Here is a 22,382-nt window from a genome sequence, read left to right on the forward strand (position 1 = left end):
TCAAGTCTTTGTTCTGGTGGAACATCAGTTACTGGAAATGGTATTAAAGAAGCCAAGGAAAAGCCTCATCATCTTCAGAGTACTGCCACCACAATGTCTACCTTCCCAGTTGATGAGGCTAAAGAAGATAAAAAGGTGTCATGGGAGACAATGTTCCAAGTAACAGAACAAACACTATAGGTAAGAAAAAGATCAACCTGTTTTATTGACACAGCCTTAATTTTGAATTTTTACAAAGATATTAGAACATGGGGAAAACCACCTCCAGAAGTAGACGTACATCTACTCTTCGTCATGGTAGCACTCCAACAGATGAAGTCGAACTAGGCATGATGCCTGATCTTTCTCAAGGTCTACCTAACGAAGAAGAAATGTGGCAAAAATGCAACAGATCCGGTCTCTTCCCATTACAATGGGAGAAAAAGAATGCTAAAAGCTGAGTTAAGGGTAATATCTCTTTTTTATCACATACCATTTGGTTGGTTATGTAAGAAAGAACTGTGATGATTTTAGGTTGCACAAAATCTCCGCGTTCACGGTTTGGAATTGATTCGATTCCGAAAACGACAAATCTGGCACAGAGTACAGTCTTTTGCGTTGCAGATTTTATCATTTTTCTCTCCATGAAACAAACAATCCGTTCAATTGAAGCCAACTTTGGCACAGGTAGACAACGTTTCTTTTCGTCATGACGTTTGCGTGTTTTGTTATCTAATTCTTTTCTAGGAGTCGGATCATATTTCCTCCTTATCAGATGGCAGATGCTGCTAAATTTTTTCATTACGTTTTTCGTGGTGACCTTGATTCTTGTTCCATGGGAAGTTGGGCAAACTTCGTGTACAAACCTAAATTTCACCGTTCTGTCTCCATCGCAGTCGGCATTAGATGGATGCAGTCGATCTTACAATGTATCTTCCTGCAATGATGAATGTATGGCTAGAAACGATAGTTGCTGGCTTGAATATCGTGCATCGGTCATGACGACGATAGCAAATCATTCTTCACAGCCATTATTATTGATCCAAGTACTGTACCTACAAGATACTCTTGTTAATTTATCAAAACGTTAAAAATTTTTCTTCCAATTAGGATGCAGTGCAAGGCACTGGGTGGTTGGAGTATACAGTAGCATTTTACGGGTACTACCAACCGGCATTCCTTCCGTGGGGAATGATCAAGTCTACAATTTTGCGTTGGCTTATGAGCTTGTTGTCTACTTCCTCCTACTCTTCAGTTTGACGTGCATGGCCAAGTCGGTTGCCACTGGCTTCAAAGACAATATCGGACTTGGCAGGTCATGGCTTCATCAGTTCTCCGATTTAGCTTTTACGTCATGGGACTATTGCATCGACAGTTCCGAAGTTGCCCACCTTAAAAAAAGGCAATTTTACATGGTAAGTTGGCTGTTTTATTTGATTGGAATAAATCAGATTATTTCTTAACCGTTTGTATTTTTCTTTTATTTATTAGCTTTTCGGGTAGCTTTAGCTGATAAGGAATATGCTACCGAGAAAGCGAGAGAAATATGCGGAAAAAATTAATCTTTTCTTCCTAAGACTCTCAGTCAACCTTCTTGTTATTGGAACCTTGAGTCTAGCTGGCTACATCATTTACTTGGTCACAGCATTTTCAGAAAGATATCGGAGGAATACTCAAGGAGAAACCGGCTCATTTTCGAATCCTGAAGATTTCCAAATCTTGATGATAGGATTTTTACCGTCTATTGTTATAACTGCACTGAATTTTTTAGTGCCCATCCTCTTTCGGGCAGTTGTTCGATTCGAGCGGTTCGGTGCTACTTTTGAAATTAAAATCACCCTAGTTAGAACTGTCTTGCTCAGACTGGCATCTCTTTTGGTACTTGTTTTAACCCTATACAGCAGCTTAGAAGAAGAACGAGGATCCAACTGCAATTCCGATCAAGATGCACCATGCTGGTAATTTTGGTTGTAATTACAAATACCAATCGTAGCCTGTTATTCACGTGTTTTTTCTTCCTAGGGAGACATATGTCGGCCAGCAACTTTACAGGCTTTGCCTATTTGACGTTTTCATCACAATCTTTATTACGATTCTGATCGAGTTTCCTTTGGCACTAGTCTTCCGTCGTTCGGTGCCTCCCACAAGCCGTTGGACATGCATAACCAAACCCGAATTCAATCTAGTCGGAAGCACTCTCGATATGGTTTACAGTCAGTCAATATGCTGGTTGGGGATGTTTTACTGCCCTGTCTTGCCAATAATTACCACTTTTAAATGTTTCATTGTTTTCTACGTCAAATACTTCAGTCTGCTTTTCTATTCATTGCCCCCCTCTCGCATTTATGGTGCATCAAGCTCCACGTCTCTTTTCATGAATGTCTTATTGGTATCTTTTATTTCTTGCGTTCTTCCTTTGGGATATCACGTCACCTCGTTGCAGCCCTCAGTCTCTTGTGGACCTTATCGTGGTTTCGGTACTGTTTGGTCCGCAATATCCAATGAGGTAATTTTTTAAAATTAGTACTTAGTGATTATCTTAATTTGGTTTTCTTTTTCTTTTTAAGGTTGATGCATTGTCGGATACGTTAAAAAAATTCTCTTCTTCTTCGGATCGGCGGGGTTTTTCGTTCCTGCTATTTTGATTTTACTGGTCGCTCTCTATTATTATCGCTCTAAAGCGGTAGCACATCGTGCCGTAGTCGAGTCTCTTACTTCGCAACTGGTTCTCGAAGCTGAAGATAAACATTTTTTGATTGCAAGGCTATCTGCCGTTGGTAAACAGCATGTACAAGTTTGAACATTACGAACATCGCATCCTCTCTAAAGAAAAAAAACCCAGATTTACTTGGTTGTTATTGTTTTTTCATGTACTCAATTCTCTATAGATCGCTAAAAGCCAAAGTTGTAATACCTATTCCAGCTCAAGTTTAGTTAAATGTCCGTGTATTTCATCATTAATGGCGTCGAAGAAACAAATTTAAAAAATAGAAAAAAAAAAGAACGGAAACCCTGAAATGAAGTTTCTCACATTGAATTTCACTCATCCGACGGCTGAATATTTTTGTTTCATGAAAGTTACAAATACGAAGAAGAGACTTCAAATTACTAAAGGAAGGACTGACAGATGAAACAAAACAAAACATTTTGCAAATGAGGAAAATGTTTAAAACGAAACGTGCTATGTTACTTGCCACCACTGTACGTTGAATGATTGGGGTTATAAGGATACTGGTATCCAGTTTGTTGCGGCTGTTGCTGCTGCTGTTGTGACCATTGGTTGATTGAGGCGCTAGAGTAACTGGAGGTGGGACGGGCACTCCCTGAACCAGATCCGTAACTTGCAGGTCGGCTACCCGGTAGGCTAGGAGGGCCATAGCTGGTTGGTCTGGCTTGACCGTTGGATCCGTAACTGGCGGGGCGGGCAAGTCCAGTGATTCCAGCACCCCCATATGGTGTGGAAACAGGTCTTGCAGTTGCCGACGATGATCCATAGTTTCCACTAGCAGGTCTGGCGGTAATACCAGAAGGAGTACCATAGCCGCCGCTTGGAGTTGCTCTGGAGGCTCCCGTCGATCCATAGAGTGCTGACCCACCGTAAGCAGAGCTAGCATACGATGCTTGCTGTGGTTGACCGTACGACGAAGATGAACTATTCCCGCCGCCACTGTTGCTGTTCCAGCCACTGTGCGAATGTCCCCATGAACTTCTCTGGGGTGCAGCACCAGCCATCGATGGAGAATTCATCCATGGAGAAGGTCCTTCTCGTCTTGGGGCCGAATAGGAAGGTCTGTCGTTGCGTCTGTCGTCATAGCCTCTACTACCACCACTTCCACCTCCAGATCTGGCACCAGGGTATGGTCTTTCAGGAATTGGTGCATTCCACCCTCCACGGTTAACTGGAGGTAAAGGAGGAAGCGGTGGTCCTCGACGTGGAGAATAAGGACCATTTCTAGGTAATGGTGGCGGGGTCCTCGATTGCTCCATCCACCACCACGGCCTGGACCACCACCGCCGCCACCTCCCCCTCTCCAATGAGAAGGAGGAGGCGGGCGATGTCGATCATCTCGGCTATCTCTATAAGATCGTGAGCTTGAGCTGCGATGGCTATTTGACCCTCTGGAATCACGATTTCTGTCGCGACCACTATGGTTGCTGCGTCGGTCGTTACGATCATTTTTATTGCGATTTCCTTGATTCTGACGTTGTCGTTTTGGCGAGGGCTGGCCGTATCCAGCTGCCTTTGCTTCGGTGCTGTACTTTTCTATGACTTTAAGTGCTTCTTCCAGTGCCAACTCGGGGAATTCGACTTCAGAAAACGTGTCATCGACGGATGGAATTTTGAAATTTGCTTTCATTTCCATAACGGCCGAGTCAGGTACGTCCTTACCTTCCTCTTGAATTCTTTTTTCTACTCGAACCTTGGCTTCTTCCTCTGTTGGAACAATTACCACAGCTTTGCGTTTGAACCCAGAAAAGTACGACATTTTTCTCTTCTGAGCTGTAGGATAGACATTAGTCTGGTCAAGGATGTAGTTCCTCCGCCGTTTGGCAGCAATTTCCAACAAAATGTTCAAACAACGGGTACACTTTTCGATCAGAACTTCCCATCTAAAGGAGAAAAGAAATGTATGATCATGTTCCTAAAGTAAAACAATCATTCAACGAACCTTCCACTGTAGTTTTTCCGACGAGGCAATCCATTGACCTTCATTTTATCAAGGAAAGCATTTGTGCCTAAAATATTGAATTTCCGATCGGGATTTTCAACCGAGAATTTGTTAGCCCAAGTTGTTTTCCCAGCTCCAGGCAGACCGCACATCATGATCATCTGGCAATCAGCCCTAGTAGCAGGAGTGAGGGCACCTCTGACGCGCGATTCGACTGGGATTTTGCTGGCCCACTCGTACCCTTCCATGGGCGGAAACCATGGTTCCTCTTTTGACCAAAGTTTACCTCGAATCGACAATTTTTGGTAAGAATGTGAGGAAACAGCGCCCGACCATTCAGTTCTTCCTTTGTTAATGTAAATGCTACGCCTTGGGCTGCACCATTAACACAAAAAGATATCTCGACTGTTTCTTTCTCCTCAGATGCGTCCTAATTATACACAAAATAAGACATTTAGAGAAAATCACTTTAGACCATTCTATCAGATGCTTACCAAGTAAACACCAACAACGTCATTCAACTGGAAAGGCACCCCATAGTCCTTGAATTCGCAATTCTGAGAAATTTTCGCTGTACCTCCATACCCATACGAAAATGGATCTTCACCTTTAACGGAACACAATTCATATAGTAATGCACATTGTTCTTGAGCACAAAATAATGAAATTTAAGGAAGTGTTTCGCCGCCATACCTAATTGATACGTAGTAGAATCGACAGACCATCCGACTCGCACAACATGATGATTCGGTTCTGATTCCTCAAGGTGAGAAACTGCCAAATTCTCTACCACCTGACATCAACAAAATGATAAAATAGTGTCGGCCTATAGCAGTTTAACATTGTAAAGAAATGGCTAACTTACCTTAACTTCGTAGCAAATTTTTCCAGTTAAAAATCCATATGTAGCGCGAGCACCGGCCCACATATAAGCAAATCCAGCTTCGGTCAGTGGAGTACCACTTACGAAATCCGTTTTGCTTATGGTTAAATTGAGATCTGAATTATACCAATCAAGCACGACTAAACTTCCATCCCATTCGGGTTCATCTTCAGGTGGAGGTCCTTCGGCTACTTTATTTACATTGGCAGGACTTGAGGATCTAATTGTACAGCCACACAAACATGAGATTACACGATACCTAACATAAAGTATACGACAGATTGATTACCTGTCTCTTTGTCGTTTGCTTCCCCTGTCACTTTTATCTTCTATTGTTCCTTCTTTTGATGGACTCTCACTTTCTTGAGTTGCTTCAGTCTCTACAGCTGACGAGGCTTCCATTTTCTCCTCTTCTTTTGCTTCAACCTGAGATGTTGCAGTATCTGCATCCTTTTCATCAGCATTAGGTTCTTCTGCTTTGACAACAGCATCTGTTATTTCAGCCTGTGATGTAACATCTGAACCCTTCTCTTTCTCTTTTCCTCACTATCAACCAAAACTGTCTCATTTTGAGCAGAAGCATCTGTTTGGTTAATACTAACTGAGGCCTTTTCGGTATCAACACTGGAAGATTCTGTGGTGTCTTTTGGTGTTGAACTAGTATCTTTACCATCAAGATTACTAGAATTTGATGTCAAGTTATTTGTTACATTATCATTAGTTTGGTCAACTGTCATGTCTACAGATTGTTCTAAAGTACTATTCTCCATAAAGGTTTCATTTTTCCCTCCATAAACTGCCATTACACTATCATTTAGGGCAGAGTTTGTACTGTTGTCTGCTTCTTCAGCATTCCCTTCTTTAACAGCTGCCTCAGTTAAAGGAGGTGTATCAGCAGAGATTTGTTTGGATGCTTCAATAGATGTGGGTTCAGCTATAGCTTCCGTCAAGGACTCTTCTGTTTTAAAAGGCTTGTCCGTGCAGCTGATGTGTGTTCCATTATTCAAAGCATTATCTGACACTGTATTCAACAAACAAATAATGTACACATCCCAGTTTAGTAATAAGTGAAACTATTTGCTTAAAAGAAAATGTGCACATACCTTCTGTGGTACCATTTGAGCCATTGCCTACTTGGTTAGGATTGGATGACACATCTTCATTTTCATCAGCTTCAGCATCATCAAGAACCTCGTCGTCCATTTCAGGTTCCTGGTCCATACTCGCGTCACCTAATTCATTCTCAGAAGTGAACATTTTGATTGCAGGCCTAGGTACACCGTGCTTCTCCTCTTGATCTAATGCGAAGCGAAGTCGTTCCACCAGAAAGGGCTTATTACCTTTGGAGTCCAAACCTCGGGCTATTAACTCGGCACGAAGCTTGACAACAGTAAGCTTGTCGAGGTCTTTCAGGGGCATTTTTGCACTCTGACAATTGAAATAGGGATGGGACTTTTTTTGCCGGGTTTGAATTTACCAAGCCGTCAAAAACCGAATAGCTTAAAAAAATGGCGTCGAGCGCATTTTCGGTAACATACGTTCACAACGCCATCTAGCGTTAGCTTTAAGATCCTACAAGTCACCATGTGTTTGGGGATGGGAGAGAAGGACGCAAACCAGCCTCTCCCAATCACTTAACACGTATTGCCTTTCCCTCCTTTTTTCTTTCTAACAATTCCTTGATTTCCATTTCAGATGGAAATGACTGAAATTAGAGATGGTATGATTACCGATGTAAAGTAAAAGCAAGTATCATTGTTTGTTTCTGTCTGGTAGCAGCTGATGCTAGACGAAATCTCATATATTCCGTTGATAGTTACATATTTAGTTTTTTTACTTTTGCATGTAATAGGGTTGTCAAAGTAGCGGGGACCGTTCGAAAACGTAGGCATAAAACTTCGCAATGCATATACGGCCAATATGATTTCACAATTCTTGTTACCTTAGCTCACAACGTTGCAATACCGTAACAATAAGTAGGATCATTCCGATTATTGGAATAGTTATTGATTATATAATATATATAATTATATATACATTAAACCAACACAGGGAACGTTTGATGTTACACACTTTTATATGAGTACAAAGAATATATGTAATTGTGTTTTAGAAAATAAATGTAAGGATGTATTGCCATAGGCGGCCAAAAACAACGCGTATTTAGATATCCGGTTACTACTACGGAACCGGATTTATAAAGGGCAGGAAATATAGGGAAAATCCACGTATGACATCATCACTAACCAGCGTTTTTCCGTTTAGTTTCTGGATTTCACAAAATGCCAAGCGTCATTTGTTGGATGATTGCACTGCAAATACCGCTTTTGTTATGATGACGTGCGACTACCGTTCTCTCCTCCATCGGATGCAGACGAAGAACTTAGGCGCAGCGATCGGCGGAGGCGATCAACCAAACGCGTATGAAATTTTTGTAGGGAATTTTGTGAACCTATTTTCGCCGATGAAGTTACTTCCTTAATTTAAAACAAATAATAGATTTCGATGATTAAAAATTTTCTATCGCAGATGTAGCGATTGAGGAAGTCACCTCAAAACAGTTGGACAAGGAAGCAGTTCCCGCATTCTCAGGTTTAATTGGCGAAATCGGTGAGTCTGATTCGAGAGCATGATTGTTTCCGATTCGGTAGCTACTGTGCATCGAACGGAAACGTGAAGTTAAAGGTCGTCCATGTCGTAAAGAAGATCGGCTAACTGGCAGCCCGACATGGGCTGATTGGAAGTTAGAAGGAAGACTGCCACCACTGATCCTCAAATGTTGCTGGTTACGAATCTCAATTGCCAGGCTTCTTTTCCTATGGACATTTTCCACTACAATGCTACCACTGCGGTCAGGGGTGGTCGATAAACTAGGATCACCAGTACGGCTTTCTGTAGTCTGGTTATGTGCGATAGAGTAAGCAGAAGTCAGAGTTAACAAATTGGAAAAGCATTCTTTTTCAGTATATAACTTGGACTATGATCTTATAGGCTATATGAGTAAAAACGTATTATGAGCTATACAAGTTAAAGCTTCTCCTTACACTAAAATTCGTGAAATCACTTGTTGTTTCTAATGTTTTCATTTTAACGTTTTTGTTTTGTTTTTTATGAAGATGAGTAGAACGCTGACGTAGTACGAAATAACCCAGTCTAACATGCTAAAATCAATACAGCCAAAACAATCGACCGGTAGCAGATTTGCTGTAACATGCAGGTTTCGCAATTGGGCCATCCTTTTAAGGTACGTAGGTCTATTACTCCGTGATCGACAAACAAGCTGACACTTCTTTCTTAATGCAATAAAACTGTGTCGTAGTTAGTTCGTAGTTTGTAGTAATGACATGAGATAGATGGTTTAAGAAGCAATCACAAGTTCAGTTATTGGTTTGCTAAAGGCTGTTCTAAGGCGGTAAGTGGCGGAGCGGGAGGATTGTTTTTTTTTTTTTTTTTTTTTTTACCTTTCTTTACAGCTTAAACATGTACTGTTTCTAAGTTAAGAACAAAATTGGGCCAAATAGAGGATTTTTCTTAGCTTTAACCATATAATCGGTTGATGCCCAAAGCCCAATGACATGTAGACTTCAAGCAGTAGGCCAAAATCAACAAGTTCTTTTTAAAATTGTGTTAGTACCTTGCCAATTACATATAAAAACAAATTTTAAAAGGAAAGAATATCGTCATTTTGGCTTCCCTGATTCAAGGAATCATATCTATTATTTGACATGAAACTCTTACCTGTCCATTACGTGAGATTTTATCCGGCGGATGAGGTTTCCGGGAGCGCATCCACACATCCCAGTCATTACGAACTACTGGTATCATGAACGCCATATACAAGTCAGGAATGGGGCTGGATACTCTAAAAGAAAAAAAAACTGTGAAACTCTGAGCAATTTTTTAAATCACAAGCTATAATATTACCAAAAGTATGCGTTGATATAAAAGCAGGGATCTCTTTTCCCGAAGGATCCCAGCAAGCAACTGTGTGCAAATCGGAACTTGCTCTAAGTATTGATCGTTTTCTTTCAACGGAACTCCCTTGAAAACGCCGCGAAGGAAGCTTTCAGCGAACGACATCTATGTCTCATTTGGTGACCTAGGGTACTGAATAATTCCTTGCTGTTTTTGTTGGTTGATTTTCCCCCCCCGTTTGGCATCAGGTCGCCGCTTTTGGAAAACAAAAATTTTTCTGAGATAGCCATGGCATACACACTCTGGCATAAACATTTACCATCTATTTATGAAAAGTTACATATTCAAATGGAAACAGTACAATATCCATGGTGCAAAATATGACAACAGTCATGGATTATTTTGTGCTGATGCTGGCCTAACTGTGGATGCCAACGCTCTATTTTTCAGATTTTCTAGATCTTGAAGTCTTGAGCGAGTGTGCTCCAACCTATGCCGAGCAGTTTTATACATTTTCACTGAGCCATAAGCTGAGCCTTCATGAGGTTGTCCTAAAAAAAAAAGCTTGAGGAGTGTACTTTGGCAATAATCAAATAAAACACATACCTGTTGAGACCTGTGTCAAGTAATTAATATGTTTTGATAACTCTCCTTCAACATGATTGAGAGTTTTCAAAAATTGTGAAGTGTGACTTTCTACTTGTTTCATGCTTGCTTTATCTTTACTCAGTTCTGTAAGAGCTTGTCCTTCATTTGTCAAATCATAAAGGAATAGTTTCTTTGGTTATAATGCAAATCTCTCGTGAATCTCTTGTTAAACGCTTACATACCAGCACTCTGAATGCAACTCGCGATTTCTTTTTCAACATTATCAAGGGCTTGAAGACGCTCAATAGGCATTGACGAATTTGCCATCTTGAAATAAAAACATCAACAATTAAAAATGGTGACATCTACTACGGCTACGGGAAACAATAACGTTTGCATGCAACCTTCAATTAATTGAAATGTTGTGTCCAAAATCAATGTGTTTTTTTTATTGTTTTTTTCAGAAACAAGTTGGATTGATTTATATTTTATCTTCGAAATATTTTTGTGTTTTAGTAGAGCGGGAAGACGGAGAAGCACTGTACCTGTCCCTCTATCGGAAACTGAAACACTAGGGGCCCTCACTCCGTTCGCGAAGTTCCCGATAGGGTTCGGCCCTTGTTGCTATTGAATCGCGGCAACTAATGCTACTGATTATAGACTCGACGGCAACCGATGATGGAGAAGTTTTCGATACTCTTGGAAAAAAAGAATCACACCGTTTAATCAAAATTGAATGCTAATTTCAATTAAGCTATTGTTTTTCTCTTAAAATCGGCCGATTTTAGAATAAAAGAAACTAAAGTGCTGTTAGCGCCCCAACTTTAAATTTTGATTTTTACGTTTAGTTAAAAAAATCAATGAGGCAAATTGAAAACTAACTTGATTCTCTTCGATTAGCATTCAATTCTGGATTGAAATCATATATTTTAAGAACAATTTGAAATTTTGCTAAAAATGAAAAAGTGGGAAGGGTATATAGCCTTCTTATTATCGCCAAAATCTGCAAAAATTGTCGGGCTTAATTTTTAAGCCTCAAAATTATCTAAACAAATTGACCTCTTGGAATTTGCTAAATATTGCACGTTATGATCAAAGTTTAACTTTGAATGCGGGAAAAATATTAGTTTTCTCATCAAGCCGAATGTTTTTGAAATAAATGGGACCAACACATTGCTGGCGCGCGCCAGCACTACCGCTTCGTTTTCTACGTTTATTTTAAAAACTATAAGCCTCACGTTAAAAAGACCTTGCGTATCGTGATTGTGTTTTAATTACGAATCGAAATCATGTATTTTTTATAAATGAGACTTGATCACGCAGGACGCCTTAACGGTCAAGCCGATCGTTACGAAAACCAGAGAGTCGTACTTATCATTACGTCCCCTACAAGCTGACACTAATTTCGGCGTGATTGCCTGAAAGGTGCAAAAACGTATAAGAGGAAACCGCCAATCGGGTTTCCTCGGCAATCGGCAATCGAGCAGCCATCAAAGAAGCACGCTATCTAGTGGGAAGAGAGAAGCCATCTAGCGGGAAAATATGGAAGGGGGTCGGTCGAATGTAACACATAAGTTGGTTTTGATAAAATCTCTGTCGGGAAATTCATTTGAAATTTTGAATGACTTACGCCGGTAACAAGCAGACGAAGGCAAAAAATGACAATAAGAAGTGGACAACTGAGTGATCTTATTTCCAAATTTTGAAAGAAAGAAATTTGTGCCGTACTAAAATTAACAATTCCAAAATAAACTTAACATGGGACCAAAAGCAAAAACCAAGTCTATTCAAAACCGAAAGATTGGTGGGAAAAGCGATCATTTGTCTCGCGAAAAACAACCGGAGAAAGTCACTGAGTAATATGGTTAACATTTAGCTTCTTATGTACAATGCAGTTTTGTGTTTGTAACAGAAGAATTACAAAATCTTACAATTTCAAGCAGGCTGAAGGAAGGATTCCACAGAAAAGAGGATACCAAAGATATATGGTCTCCTAATATAAAAACTGTTTTCAAAGCATTAGCTTCAGCTAGATTGTGTGCAGCAGTTTGGAACAACATCACAGACTGTGATGAAACTTACAATTATTGGGAACCAGTAAGTTTATTTTTAAAAAAATTAGAAAAAAACTTCATTTTATATCCTTTCCATTGACAGTTACATCATTTATTGTTTGGCTCTGGGTTTCAAACATGGGAATACTCCCCAGTTTTTGCCTTACGGTCATACCTTTTTCTTCATTTATATGCCTTGCCAGCATGGATCTATGGTCTAATTTTCCACTCTAACCAAGTTCTAGTTTTCTACTTTTTGAGATGGCTGCTAGGTTTTGCATCTACCACTTGTGAAACTTACTTTTATAAGTAAATACCTGAAAATTCATGTAAGACTATAAAGCCCATCTGTTAATTTATCTGTAATTTCATAGAGGAGTTCTTCAACAGTTTGGTCCGAAAGTTGGAAGATTGACTTTTTTGTTCCTTCTGTTTAGTGCTGGGATGTTTCAGTCCTCATCATCTTTTCTCCCCTCCACATTTTCTATGTAAGGTTTAGCCATTATTTCAAGAAGTTCTGTGTGGCAAATATTGCAGTTCCTTAACACAGGTATATGACCCTACTCTTAATGGGAGCATGGTTTCAAGGCAACTTTGTGTTGGCAGTTCTATCAACAGCAATTTCTGCTTTCTTAAGTTGGCCTTTTGCTGGCATTATAGGGTATGAGCAAGTATAGCTATAATTTAGTCTCTTATTTAAAATAAAAAAATTTACCTTTTTTCAGAATTGGAATTGCAGTAGACGCATTAGTTCTAAGAAAAAAATGGCGAATGTTTATCAGTTGGTGCATTATATCAACTTTCGTCATTCTGGTACGTCAAGTTTCCCACCCTTAACCATTTTCTTTTGCATTTCCTGGTTGCTACTGGAGTGAATTCACAATTTTATCTATTTTTAGATTCCTATAATTCTAGTCGACTCCTACCACTATGGGCGCTTGGTAGTAGCCCCATTGAATATCGTTTTGTACAACGTATTTTCTGGCCATGGGCCTGATTTGTACGGGACGTCTCCGTGGACTTTTTACTTTTTGAATGGGTTCCTCAACTTCAACTTCATTTTCCCCTTAGCACTCGTTGCTCTTCCTGCTCATTTGATTACAAGAAAACTTAAACCCATAAAAAATCAGTCGTTTCCCATTTGGCTAGCACTTTTGCCTCTGTACGTTTGGATCCTCATATTTTTCACCCAGCCTCACAAGGTTAGATCGCACAGCTTGTTCGCCATCCGCCTTTTGGATAATAATTTATACTTACGTCCTTTTAGGAGGAAAGGTTCCTTTATCCAATCTATCCATTGGTAAGTATTTAAATATGCTACTCATACTAGCGATAGCTTTGTTTTACTTGTTTCAAATTTGTTACTAATCGCCGATTGGTTGTTTTCCTTAAAGTTTGGACTTGCTGGGGCTATCACCTGGACATGTGCGGAATCATGTTTGAGGGCATTAAAGCTGTCTGAAAAATTTGTGCAATCCGTGACGTTGGCGCTGGTAATTTCATCGTCCATTGTTTCTGTCAGCCGGATTGTTGGCCAGTACAGAGGTACGGGAAACAGTTTATCTTTTAATAGACATTTTCCACCAATAGCCAATTCTAGTCCCTGCAAAAAGAAGACGAAGATTTATGAATATTTCATATTTTCATTTGTCGGTTTCTCCTAATAGGATATCATGCCCCTATGGATGTGTTTTTAGAACTGAACCGTTTGTCGTGGGAAAATGAGGGAGACACAAAGGAATACAATGTCTGTGTTGGTAAAGAGTGGCATCGCTTTCCTTCAAGCTTCTTCCTTCCAAATAAGTAGGTCTTTAAAAAAATCCGAAAGACTCAATGAAGACGATTGAAAACAAAAAAAAATAATTCCATTTTTGTATCTTTCAGCATGAAGTTGCGTTTTATACCCTCTGAATTCCGGGGCCAACTGCCACGTCCATTTGATCCGCCTCCTAATGGGACTTGGACAATACCACCGTACATGAATGATCTCAATAAAGAAGAGCCAACGCGATATGTAAATGTTTCTCCAAACGATTTTTATACGCTGAAATTGTCCAGGTGTAACTACTATTTGCTTTCTTATATCAGGCTACCCTAAAAGATTGCCATTATTTGGTGGATCTGGAAACCGGTCAAGCTACCGAACGCGAACCACAATATAGTCAAATGACCTCCGAATGGGAGATCATTTTTCAAGTAGATTTCCTTGATAATGCCAGGTAAATTGAAGAGAAATTGCAAGGCGAGTGCTAAGTTCTAAAAATTTCTCTTTTTCTCCTGTTTACAATGTCTTATGTAGATCACCACAATTTTTGAGAGCTTTCTACATCCCTTGGTTTAGTGAGACTTATTGCAAGAGAATTCCTTACGTGTTGCTCAAGCGGCGGCCCATCTCCAACAAGAAAAAGAGGCAACGTTGATAACATTATCCAACGGTCTTGTATTCTGTTGTTTTCTCGTCATTGTTTTCGTGGTTTGATTTAAATGGAGTGAAACAGTGACATTGGAACTTTCAAATAGAATTAAAAGGTCTGGTGATGAAAAAATGATCTCGAATGCAAACTGTACAATGTCGAATTCATTCTCGACGATTGGCGCTACATGTTGAGAGCGGTGGATGGATACCGGCATCATAACAAATTTTGAAAGGAAATTTTAGCTGAAAGATCTATTGAAGGAAGAGGAAAGAGTGAGCCTAGAAATGGCAGGCTAGGAGTCAAACAGGAACAGTGGTGTAGAGTCAAAAGCAAGAAGAAAATCTATCATAACTGTTTCGGAAAATAGCATGAATTGTAGTACATGTGCCAACGAAAATCAAACGCAACAAAGCCGGAGCTGACATAGAATTCAACACGGCCAGCAAAAAGAATGTCTTCCACAAACAATTGGATGAGGATGCCTCGCTTGATGCTCTTTGTTGTTGGTGTTTAGTGGCGACTATCGTGCACTTAGGGGGAAATAAACAGCAATCCTTGAAGTAATAGCATAGAAATTTCGGCGTCACTTTTACACTATATAGAGATCATCAACGAAGAAGAAACGTGTTTTCTTGTAGAATCAGTTTTTGGTTGATGTCTTTTTCTTTCTTTATACACAAACACGGTGACGAAGACAACCAGAAGGAATCTAGTTCATCGTCACAGTTCACACAAGGATCCGAGGATTTCCCGATTAAATAGCCGATTCGAAATTACGTTCGTTGTCATCGGTGGCGCTATCAGCCGGGCTGCCTGCCCCACATATTTGCATTTCTATCTCGGCCAGGCGATTTTCGACCTCCCATTGCTGTCTGTTCAGTTTTGCGCTGAGTGACGTGTTCTCCGACTCTAGCATCAACAACCTCTCGCGTAACCGGTTGATTTCAGCCACTAATGCATCAGCTGGTGGTAAAGTCTTCATGATCGGTGGCTCCAACACCACCAAATCCCGCGACGTTCCGGGGGAAGTACTCCGGTTGCCTACACCTCCTGCCAAATCAAAAGCAAACAGCAAAAAATCAGTTTCAGTCGCGGTATAGGCCACTGTAAGAATAAATGCCAAACATATTTAGCTGTCGCCATATATAACACGCTCGCTTGCACATGTATTGTGTCCGTCTGATACTTGTTCTTTTGCTTTGGAAAGATTCAAAACCAACTGAGGAGCTTATGCTGAGTGGCCAAATGTTTTTCTGGCAGTTCATTGGGTAGCTAAACTTCTTAGTTCCTCTGAGAAGAAAAATCACTTCTTACCCGGTTACGAGAAACCCTGATGGTAACAAGAGAAGTAAAATGGTGAGAACATGACATGGAAGAACAGAGCCAGTAGTACCGTAGATGGCACTCTTTTTTTGTTAACCTCTCTAGTCGTTGTACTCAGGTTTATTATTTCCCCCTCTAACCTACGCTCTTCACCTGGTAACAAAAGAATTTGATTTGGTACCAAGCAAACAATTTACAAAAAGAAGGATCAGCTTCTTTCCGGTTATTCGAACGCGACCGTCTTTTAGCGAAAATGTCTTGCAACCGACTCCGAGTGACGACTATTGATGGTGTCCGGTTTTCTCGATTTGCCAAGTGGTCCAGCGTCGACTGGTGGCCGGACAACAGGGCCGGGATGCGGACACAAGAATTTGATTAGACGCCATATATCGTCAACTTGCAGGCCTGCTAGAAGATTGGCGCCGCGACGCTCATCGTCCATCGTAGACAGCCATATTACTCTAACTTGCTCTTTTGTAGCTATAACATGTCGCCTGTACAGTATATCAAGCCGCGGCCATCCCATTTTTCATCCTCAACTTGACGTGTAAGTGCAATCTTTGACTCTTTCGTATCCACTCAACGTAGTATCCTTTTTTTAAAACACGATCCCAGGTTCCTATTAGAGTTTGTCTCTCGTGAAGTTTCAATGTCCGTTGGGGACTTGAATGTTGCTCGTCTTTTGTTTTATGATTTTAGCAACTCGGGCTACGTATTCTGCCGCTTATAGACGTGTATACGCTGGACATGTATTCTGACATGTAAACAGGGCCTATATACATAAGCTCTTTGATGTTACTGATGCGTTCCGCCCGGTCCTTGGGCAGATTCAAGAAAAGGAAAAGTAATATAGAACAATAAAAGAAAAAGCCCTCTGTCGCTTGGGAAATCTAGCTGAGGGCCTTTTGGGTAAGGCTGTTTCATTTATTGTTGCCGTTTATTTTTTTTTTGGATCCCTAGTTTCTCATCAGGTAATACGTAACTACTCGTATGTGAATATACGTAGCCAAGCCGGTTGTTACCTAGAAGCGCAATGTGTCGTGTTGGCCACGCTAACCATATCATTATTTGAATGCACAAAAAACAATAGAGAATAAAGCAGGAACAAGTTCTATTCAGAGACAGATTCTACAACAAAAAAGGCTTTCTTCGCCCCTCTGATTCTGTAAATAAAAAACGGTTTTAAGCTTTAATTGTTCCTGTGCTTTTGTAAAACAAACTTAACTGTCCAGATTTCATGAAATTGCAATGTTTTTTAAAAGTTCAACGCTCCACTTTTCGATGAGTTTCTGGCAACGAAATGCTAAAAGAAAAAGGGTTCACGTGAGATGTGTTTTCAACTTGTATGAGTTTTGATTATGCAGGACGCTAGTCAAGTGAAGTTCGCATGGTTTATTTAGAATCAGTCTGACGAGGACGTATGTACAGTGCTTTTGTCGCTAGAACTTGCCTCTTCAGTCCCAAGTGGTCTTACATGGTGGACACGCCCCTATTAAAATTCCCGACTTTAGTCGACGTGCACGGAGACGTTGCAACTTTCTGCGCCCATAAAGAGAGAGGCTCCAGAAATAAGACTAGACTATTCCGGAAATGGCAGGGCTTTTCAATGTCCATACACAGGATAGCAAAGTTGGTTGCCTAGCAGAAAACAGGAACACTTACCATTTCGCTATTTCTCCTACGAGTCCGAGAGCTGGGCAAGCAAACAACAACTCATGGCCGTCCCAATTTCCTAATACCTCTATCTCTGTCCCCCTCTTCTCGTTTTCCACTGCCAGCAATCCCCTTGAGTTCTTTAACGATGGTAGTTTGTGAATTGCGCCTTTTTTTCTCAGCTTCACTATTTGTTTTCACTTGCGTTAAAGAGAAGATTGGAAATGGCTTAAATTCAGGGTATCGTAGCCCAGTGCTTGAACCTGTAAATAAGTTATTCACAATTCGAAACATCGTTTTGGATCCATCTTCATTTGATTTTCATTAGATCACGCATTCGAGATGCGCCCCAGCGCCTCTATTCTAAACGAACTGTCAGTCTCTAACAGAATTACCACTATCCGACATTTTCTGACGCATAGATCTCTCTATCTGCCACTACGTATTTGCTCCATCTCTAATCGCCTAAGAGATAGGTGTCACGGTATAAAAATACATGCCGACAGGTCTGTCGGCATTCCATTTGTACCGAGAAACTGGAGAAACCCTTGAGACTGGGGCTAAAAGCGCATGGCAACGGTACTGCATCAAAATGAATGTTATCTTCGGTTGGAAGGGGAAAATAAAGCTCCTGTTATTCCAGTATGACGTCAATTGAAGTTGTAGATTGAAAATTCTTGGAAAACGAATAAAAGGTGAACTTCAGTAATACCGACATATAGCCTATACTTAGTGTGTAAGCCAATGTGATCCAGGTATAGCGCATTTATCCTTTTTTTTCTTCTAAAGTTGAGTGGGCGTTACGTTTTTTGGGCATTAGGCCTGCATTTCCAGCTATTCAACGTTCTTTTATGGTTATGTTCAACGTGTTGAGCCGTTAGTATTGAATGCTTTACGACGGAAATCGCACCGTATATCTTTGTGGAAGGTCTCGAGATGCAAATGGGAGATGATACACCAAAAAAATCGAAGCAAACATTCTCTTCTTTATGCGAAATTTCGTAACTGTTGATTTTCTTGACAGTTTCTCTTTGCTGTTTTTAGACATTTTGTTGTCTATATGTCTGTCTAAGCGATCGACTTGCTTCACTGCAAAAGCGTCAAGTACGATCAGCTTGTTTGCTTCCGCGTAAACCCATCTATTTTGGATTGCGTTACGGCGCAGAACAAGAGCACTCATTGGCTTATCACCTTTTCCCATCGTTTTTCATTATTGAACGTGAAGCTTCTAGCAAAGAGGGCGGAGATGTTGGGAGAAAAGTGAATTCACACAGTAGCAACGTAAGTGTAGTTGACAAATAAACAAACAGGGTGTAGGCAGGATGGAATGATCAATGCTGCATCAAGTTTACTCTTCCATCTGGGGGTCTGTGAATGATGGATGATGATGCTCCTCTGTGAAAGTTGAAAGTGGCACCTATTTTCAGTGCTATAAACATTACGGCAAAATGTCTTTAAATAACGCCAACACTATGAAGCTATAAATTTTTAAAGACCCACACTTTCCTTATAGTTCATGCAGGCGTATCCGTTAGCGCTAAAACAATTCAAACCCAACCGTACACGGTAATTTTCTACCTAACCTCGGTTATGGGCTTTGTCGATTCGAGTCTGTTGTAAGAATACAGGGGAAATTATGATGTCGATGTTTCGTACCTGAAGCTAAAAATGCTGGTGGCATCAGTAGGCTACCAGCAGATGGATCACCAAAGAACTGCGGGGTGAGGAGAGGCTGTTGTTGCTGCAGTGCCGAACTCCTCCGGCTCGTGCGGAAGCTGCAGCGGCTCTCACCACCAGTGCCAGTCGATGAAGAAGACCCACCACTTGATCTAGGTACATGTACGGACTTGTTACGCGTTATAATTAGAAGGATTGGTTCCATGAATTCACCTGAAAATGTTGGTTGAATCGGGATTGGACGGCATATGAAGAGGTTGCGTGTTAGTTAGCTCCATCCGCTCGAGGGAACCCTTCCGGTGGACTCGACGAGACCGGGCGTCGAATGACTTCGTCCTAAAGCAGCTGTTGGTGACGCCGTAATATTATCGTCATTATCAACGATCGAATACGTCACAAAGACGGAATGCTTTTCCTCACTCGTACTCTTTAATATCGCCAGACAGTGACCATCGTTATTTCGACTGATGATGTGGCAGTGTGCCTTTCACAACCCATCACGAGCTCATACACATACATTTATTAAGAGCTGTCTAGTTCCCTTTTTTAGTAATCACCCACTAGAGGCTTATATTGCTACCCCACATTCTTATGTGCGTGTATGCCCCCTACGTATTGATCCGTTTCGTCATAACGTCCACATTTTGTTTTGAATGATTGGGGATTGTCTTAGAAATAAGGGTCGTATAAATACCTTTTTCGAGGGGAGCTTTTTTGTACTTTTCCAGTCGCTTGACGGCTATGGCTTCTAATCGAACTCCGGGCGGCAGGATACTCTTTCAGAACATCCCACATGTCCTTTTTGGAGAGCACGAACAGGTCGCTATAGCCAACCGAACGAACGGAGGCCGTCCTCCGATTGCCTGTTGCAAAGTAATCAATTCTCGTTTTTAGAAAGCTCTATTAGAGTCGAATTGGAATGTCGTTGTTTTAGCATGCATACCTGCTGTTCCCATATTGAGAATGCTAATTTCTCCAAAGTAGGAGCCAGCTTTCCAAGTAGCCAATACCGTGCGTCCATTGTCGGCTACCACTTGAAGTCTTCCACGATTGACGATGTACATTTCTTTACCGACCTCCCCTACAAGTTTTAGAAGAATGACATGTTAATTTTAGCTCACAAATTTCATGTGGAATACATTTTTAAGTTCCTTTCCAGAATACTGAGGGCTTTCAACTGTATAGGAGACAATCGATAACAACTTACAGTGTGATATACTTTCTTTTCTTTTTTTTTTTTTTAATAAGAGACTGTAATAGGTACCTTTTCGACAGATGTAATCGCCAGGGAGAAAGGACGGGTCTCAATCGGAGGACGAGCTCGCACAGGAAACCGGCTTCAGTGTTCTGGAAGATCTCAACTCCTTCAGGGTGTCCAGATGAACGTGAATGGCAATCTCCGCTTTGAGTTTGTCTGTATCGTCAAGACGAAAAGAGAGGAGACACGAAAATGATCTTCTTCTGACACGACGCATTTATCGTTTTCCCATTTTGTTTCAACAAACTAAACTCGATCTTAGGTTTTTTATGATTTCAAAGCAGCAGCCGGCTAAAGGTGAATTGGTCGCTACAAATATTACTTTTTATTTTGTCAATTAATACTTATTTTCTTGCTCTTTTTTTTTTGCCCCGGCGTTCACCCTGTAGCAAAACCCAAATTTAATAAACACTTGGCACTAGCCATAAAATATGATTTTTGTTCTCTTTGGCAAGAGTTTATGACTTTCTACATAGAATGGAATTTATGTAGACTTAGATTACATCATAAAGTCCAAAGCCCTTGATATTCACAAAATAACTGCATATAAATTAAGCCAAACAAAAAGGAAAGAAGAATCCATTTTGATATTCGTGCTTTTCGTTCAACCCTCAGGAATGCTACGAGAAATGCAAAACTGTCGCCTTTACCATATTTTAGTGGGGGAAAAGGCTTTCCCCTCCGTCTAGTTTCTCTCTCTCTTCCCGCGGATATACGTTGCTAAAAGGTTCGTGATCGGAATCGGCTCGTATATACGTAGCGTTTGCATAGCCTTTTTCGCATAAGCCGCATAATCTTATTAGGTCTATATAGATATAGAGCTCTATAACAGGCTACAGTTCAGTTGAATCACGTCATTATTCAGAGCAGCCCTCTTTACCATTTTACACATCAGTTAACTCTGTTGAGCATCAAGCGTGCATCTGATGCCAGCACAAATGCGAACCTCTAAAATTTTCTTCCATCGATTTTCTTATTTCATTAAATACAAGCAATTTATCAATTTTTAAATGAAAGACTATGAATCTTGTACTGCGTGTAAAACTCCGCTTTATTTTCTTATGCAATTTGAATCGCTGGCTTAATACGACCACGATGTAAAGTCTATACTTTTTGGATCCAAACCCATCCATTGCAAAACTAGTTTCATATAAGAAAATTTATAGACCTGCCTAAGTAAAGCGTACCCCACTATTTTTGATTTTGCGTCAACAGGAGTGTGTAATAACGAAACAACGTACCGGGTAAACCGCCGACGGATTTTCCTCATCGGAGCTCTTCTGGGTGAACCACAAATAGTCGAACCACTTGATGACTTTCACTTGCAAGTGCCGAGGTACTCGACGCATCCGCATGTAGGTTTTCACTGCGTCCAGTTTGGCTGTAAACATTAAAGAAAAGAGAAGCATTGCGTTACAGTCGAACGTGAAATATAGCAACCGGCTTTGTTCAATGGCTTCCAACCGCCAGATCACGATAAATCTAGTCTTTCCATATGTTTGTCGATTATATAGCCATTGTGTGGTTTGCGTTTTCTACGCACTGTGCCATACTATACTCACGAAGGCAGACTAAAACCTAAGTCACGCTCTACACTAGCTGGTCATGCCCTGTAGCGATAAGCGATAACAACAAGAAACTGAGAAGAAAAAAAAGGGGAATGTAAAGGCACACAAACAGTTCGGATTTTTCGCTACCCTTCACTTTTGATGGCAACTAGCTGATATACTTGAATAGCTGGGGGAGGGGGGACATCCGTCTGGAAGATTGCAGTGGGGAGTACTGTTAATGTCTGGCCTATCCACCGAATGTCGACCGTAGGCTATAATTTACCATTAGATATAACGCTCGAATCGGATCATTAAGTGCAACGCATTACACCTAAAGGTCACAAAATAATGTACCGTGCCGCCATTGGCATTTATTTCTATGTATTTAAATACAATCAGTGGGATGGGAATTCAA

The 22,382-nt window shown here is 40.7% G+C and overlaps 4 protein-coding genes and 1 pseudogene across 5 annotated transcripts; 2 read left to right on the forward strand and 3 right to left on the reverse strand.

Moving 5' to 3' along the window:
- The first annotated feature begins 247 nt into the window (after positions 1-247).
- Positions 248-2,832, forward strand: LOC123467576 (transmembrane channel-like protein 7). Its single transcript, XM_045167448.1, is given in 12 exon segments — positions 248-447; positions 514-622; positions 625-666; positions 727-1,025; positions 1,090-1,168; positions 1,171-1,371; positions 1,374-1,394; positions 1,471-1,516; positions 1,518-1,937; positions 2,002-2,485; positions 2,547-2,571; positions 2,574-2,832. Coding segments are annotated over 12 exon segments (1,953 nt in total). The 5' UTR covers positions 248-426; the 3' UTR covers positions 2,780-2,832.
- Positions 2,833-2,908: 76 nt separating this feature from the next.
- LOC123467589 (heterogeneous nuclear ribonucleoprotein U-like protein 1) lies at positions 2,909-7,066 on the reverse strand. Its single transcript, XM_045167459.1, is given in 10 exon segments — positions 2,909-3,951; positions 3,954-4,590; positions 4,650-4,921; positions 4,924-5,079; positions 5,144-5,256; positions 5,343-5,442; positions 5,515-5,752; positions 5,822-6,075; positions 6,078-6,553; positions 6,636-7,066. Coding segments are annotated over 10 exon segments (3,348 nt in total). The 5' UTR covers positions 6,952-7,066; the 3' UTR covers positions 2,909-3,165.
- Positions 7,067-7,451: 385 nt separating this feature from the next.
- Positions 7,452-10,626, reverse strand: LOC116916162. Its single transcript, XM_032921369.2, has 7 exons — positions 10,440-10,626; positions 10,278-10,362; positions 10,054-10,194; positions 9,860-9,998; positions 9,271-9,412; positions 8,084-8,431; positions 7,452-8,009 (listed from the first exon to the last, which is right to left on the reverse strand). The coding sequence occupies exons 2-7, from the start codon at positions 10,360-10,362 to the stop codon at positions 7,863-7,865; spliced, it is 1,002 nt and encodes a 333-aa protein (XP_032777260.2). The 5' UTR covers positions 10,440-10,626; the 3' UTR covers positions 7,452-7,862.
- Positions 10,627-11,591: 965 nt separating this feature from the next.
- LOC116916159 (alpha-1,2-mannosyltransferase ALG9) lies at positions 11,592-14,635 on the forward strand. 2 transcript variants are annotated; one of them, XM_032921365.2, is made up of 13 exons: positions 11,592-11,891; positions 11,976-12,132; positions 12,193-12,398; positions 12,464-12,577; positions 12,640-12,750; positions 12,815-12,902; positions 12,989-13,291; positions 13,357-13,389; positions 13,484-13,634; positions 13,757-13,892; positions 13,974-14,103; positions 14,178-14,308; positions 14,389-14,635. In XM_032921365.2, the coding sequence occupies exons 1-13, from the start codon at positions 11,794-11,796 to the stop codon at positions 14,507-14,509; spliced, it is 1,779 nt and encodes a 592-aa protein (XP_032777256.2). In that variant the 5' UTR covers positions 11,592-11,793; the 3' UTR covers positions 14,510-14,635. The 2 variants fall into 2 exon arrangements, with proteins under 2 accessions (XP_032777256.2, XP_032777257.2); XM_032921366.2 differs by having other exon boundaries at positions 11,593-11,891; positions 11,979-12,132.
- Positions 14,510-21,772, reverse strand: LOC123467577 (annotated as a pseudogene).
- Positions 21,773-22,382: the final 610 nt, after the last annotated feature.

Source organism: Daphnia magna, unplaced genomic scaffold (genome assembly GCF_020631705.1).
Source record: "Daphnia magna isolate NIES unplaced genomic scaffold, ASM2063170v1.1 Dm_contigs199, whole genome shotgun sequence".
Lineage (NCBI taxonomy): Eukaryota > Metazoa > Arthropoda > Branchiopoda > Diplostraca > Daphniidae > Daphnia > Daphnia magna.

Bases quoted from the DNA above. Each gene is read 5' to 3' on its own strand.
- LOC116916159 (XM_032921365.2), top strand. From the start codon at position 11,794: ATGGGACCAAAAGCAAAAACCAAGTCTATTCAAAACCGAAAGATTGGT. The intron at 12,399-12,463 runs GTAAATACCTGA...GTAATTTCATAG, and splicing joins TGTGAAACTTACTTTTATAA to AGGAGTTCTTCAACAGTTTG. The intron at 12,903-12,988 runs GTACGTCAAGTT...ATCTATTTTTAG, and splicing joins TATCAACTTTCGTCATTCTG to ATTCCTATAATTCTAGTCGA.
- LOC116916162 (XM_032921369.2), bottom strand. From the start codon at position 10,362: ATGGCAAATTCGTCAATGCCTATTGAGCGTCTTCAAGCCCTTGATAAT. The intron at 10,195-10,277 runs GTATGTAAGCGT...TGACAAATGAAG, and splicing joins GAGTTGCATTCAGAGTGCTG to GACAAGCTCTTACAGAACTG. The intron at 9,999-10,053 runs GTATGTGTTTTA...TTTTTTTTTTAG, and splicing joins CTTGACACAGGTCTCAACAG to GACAACCTCATGAAGGCTCA.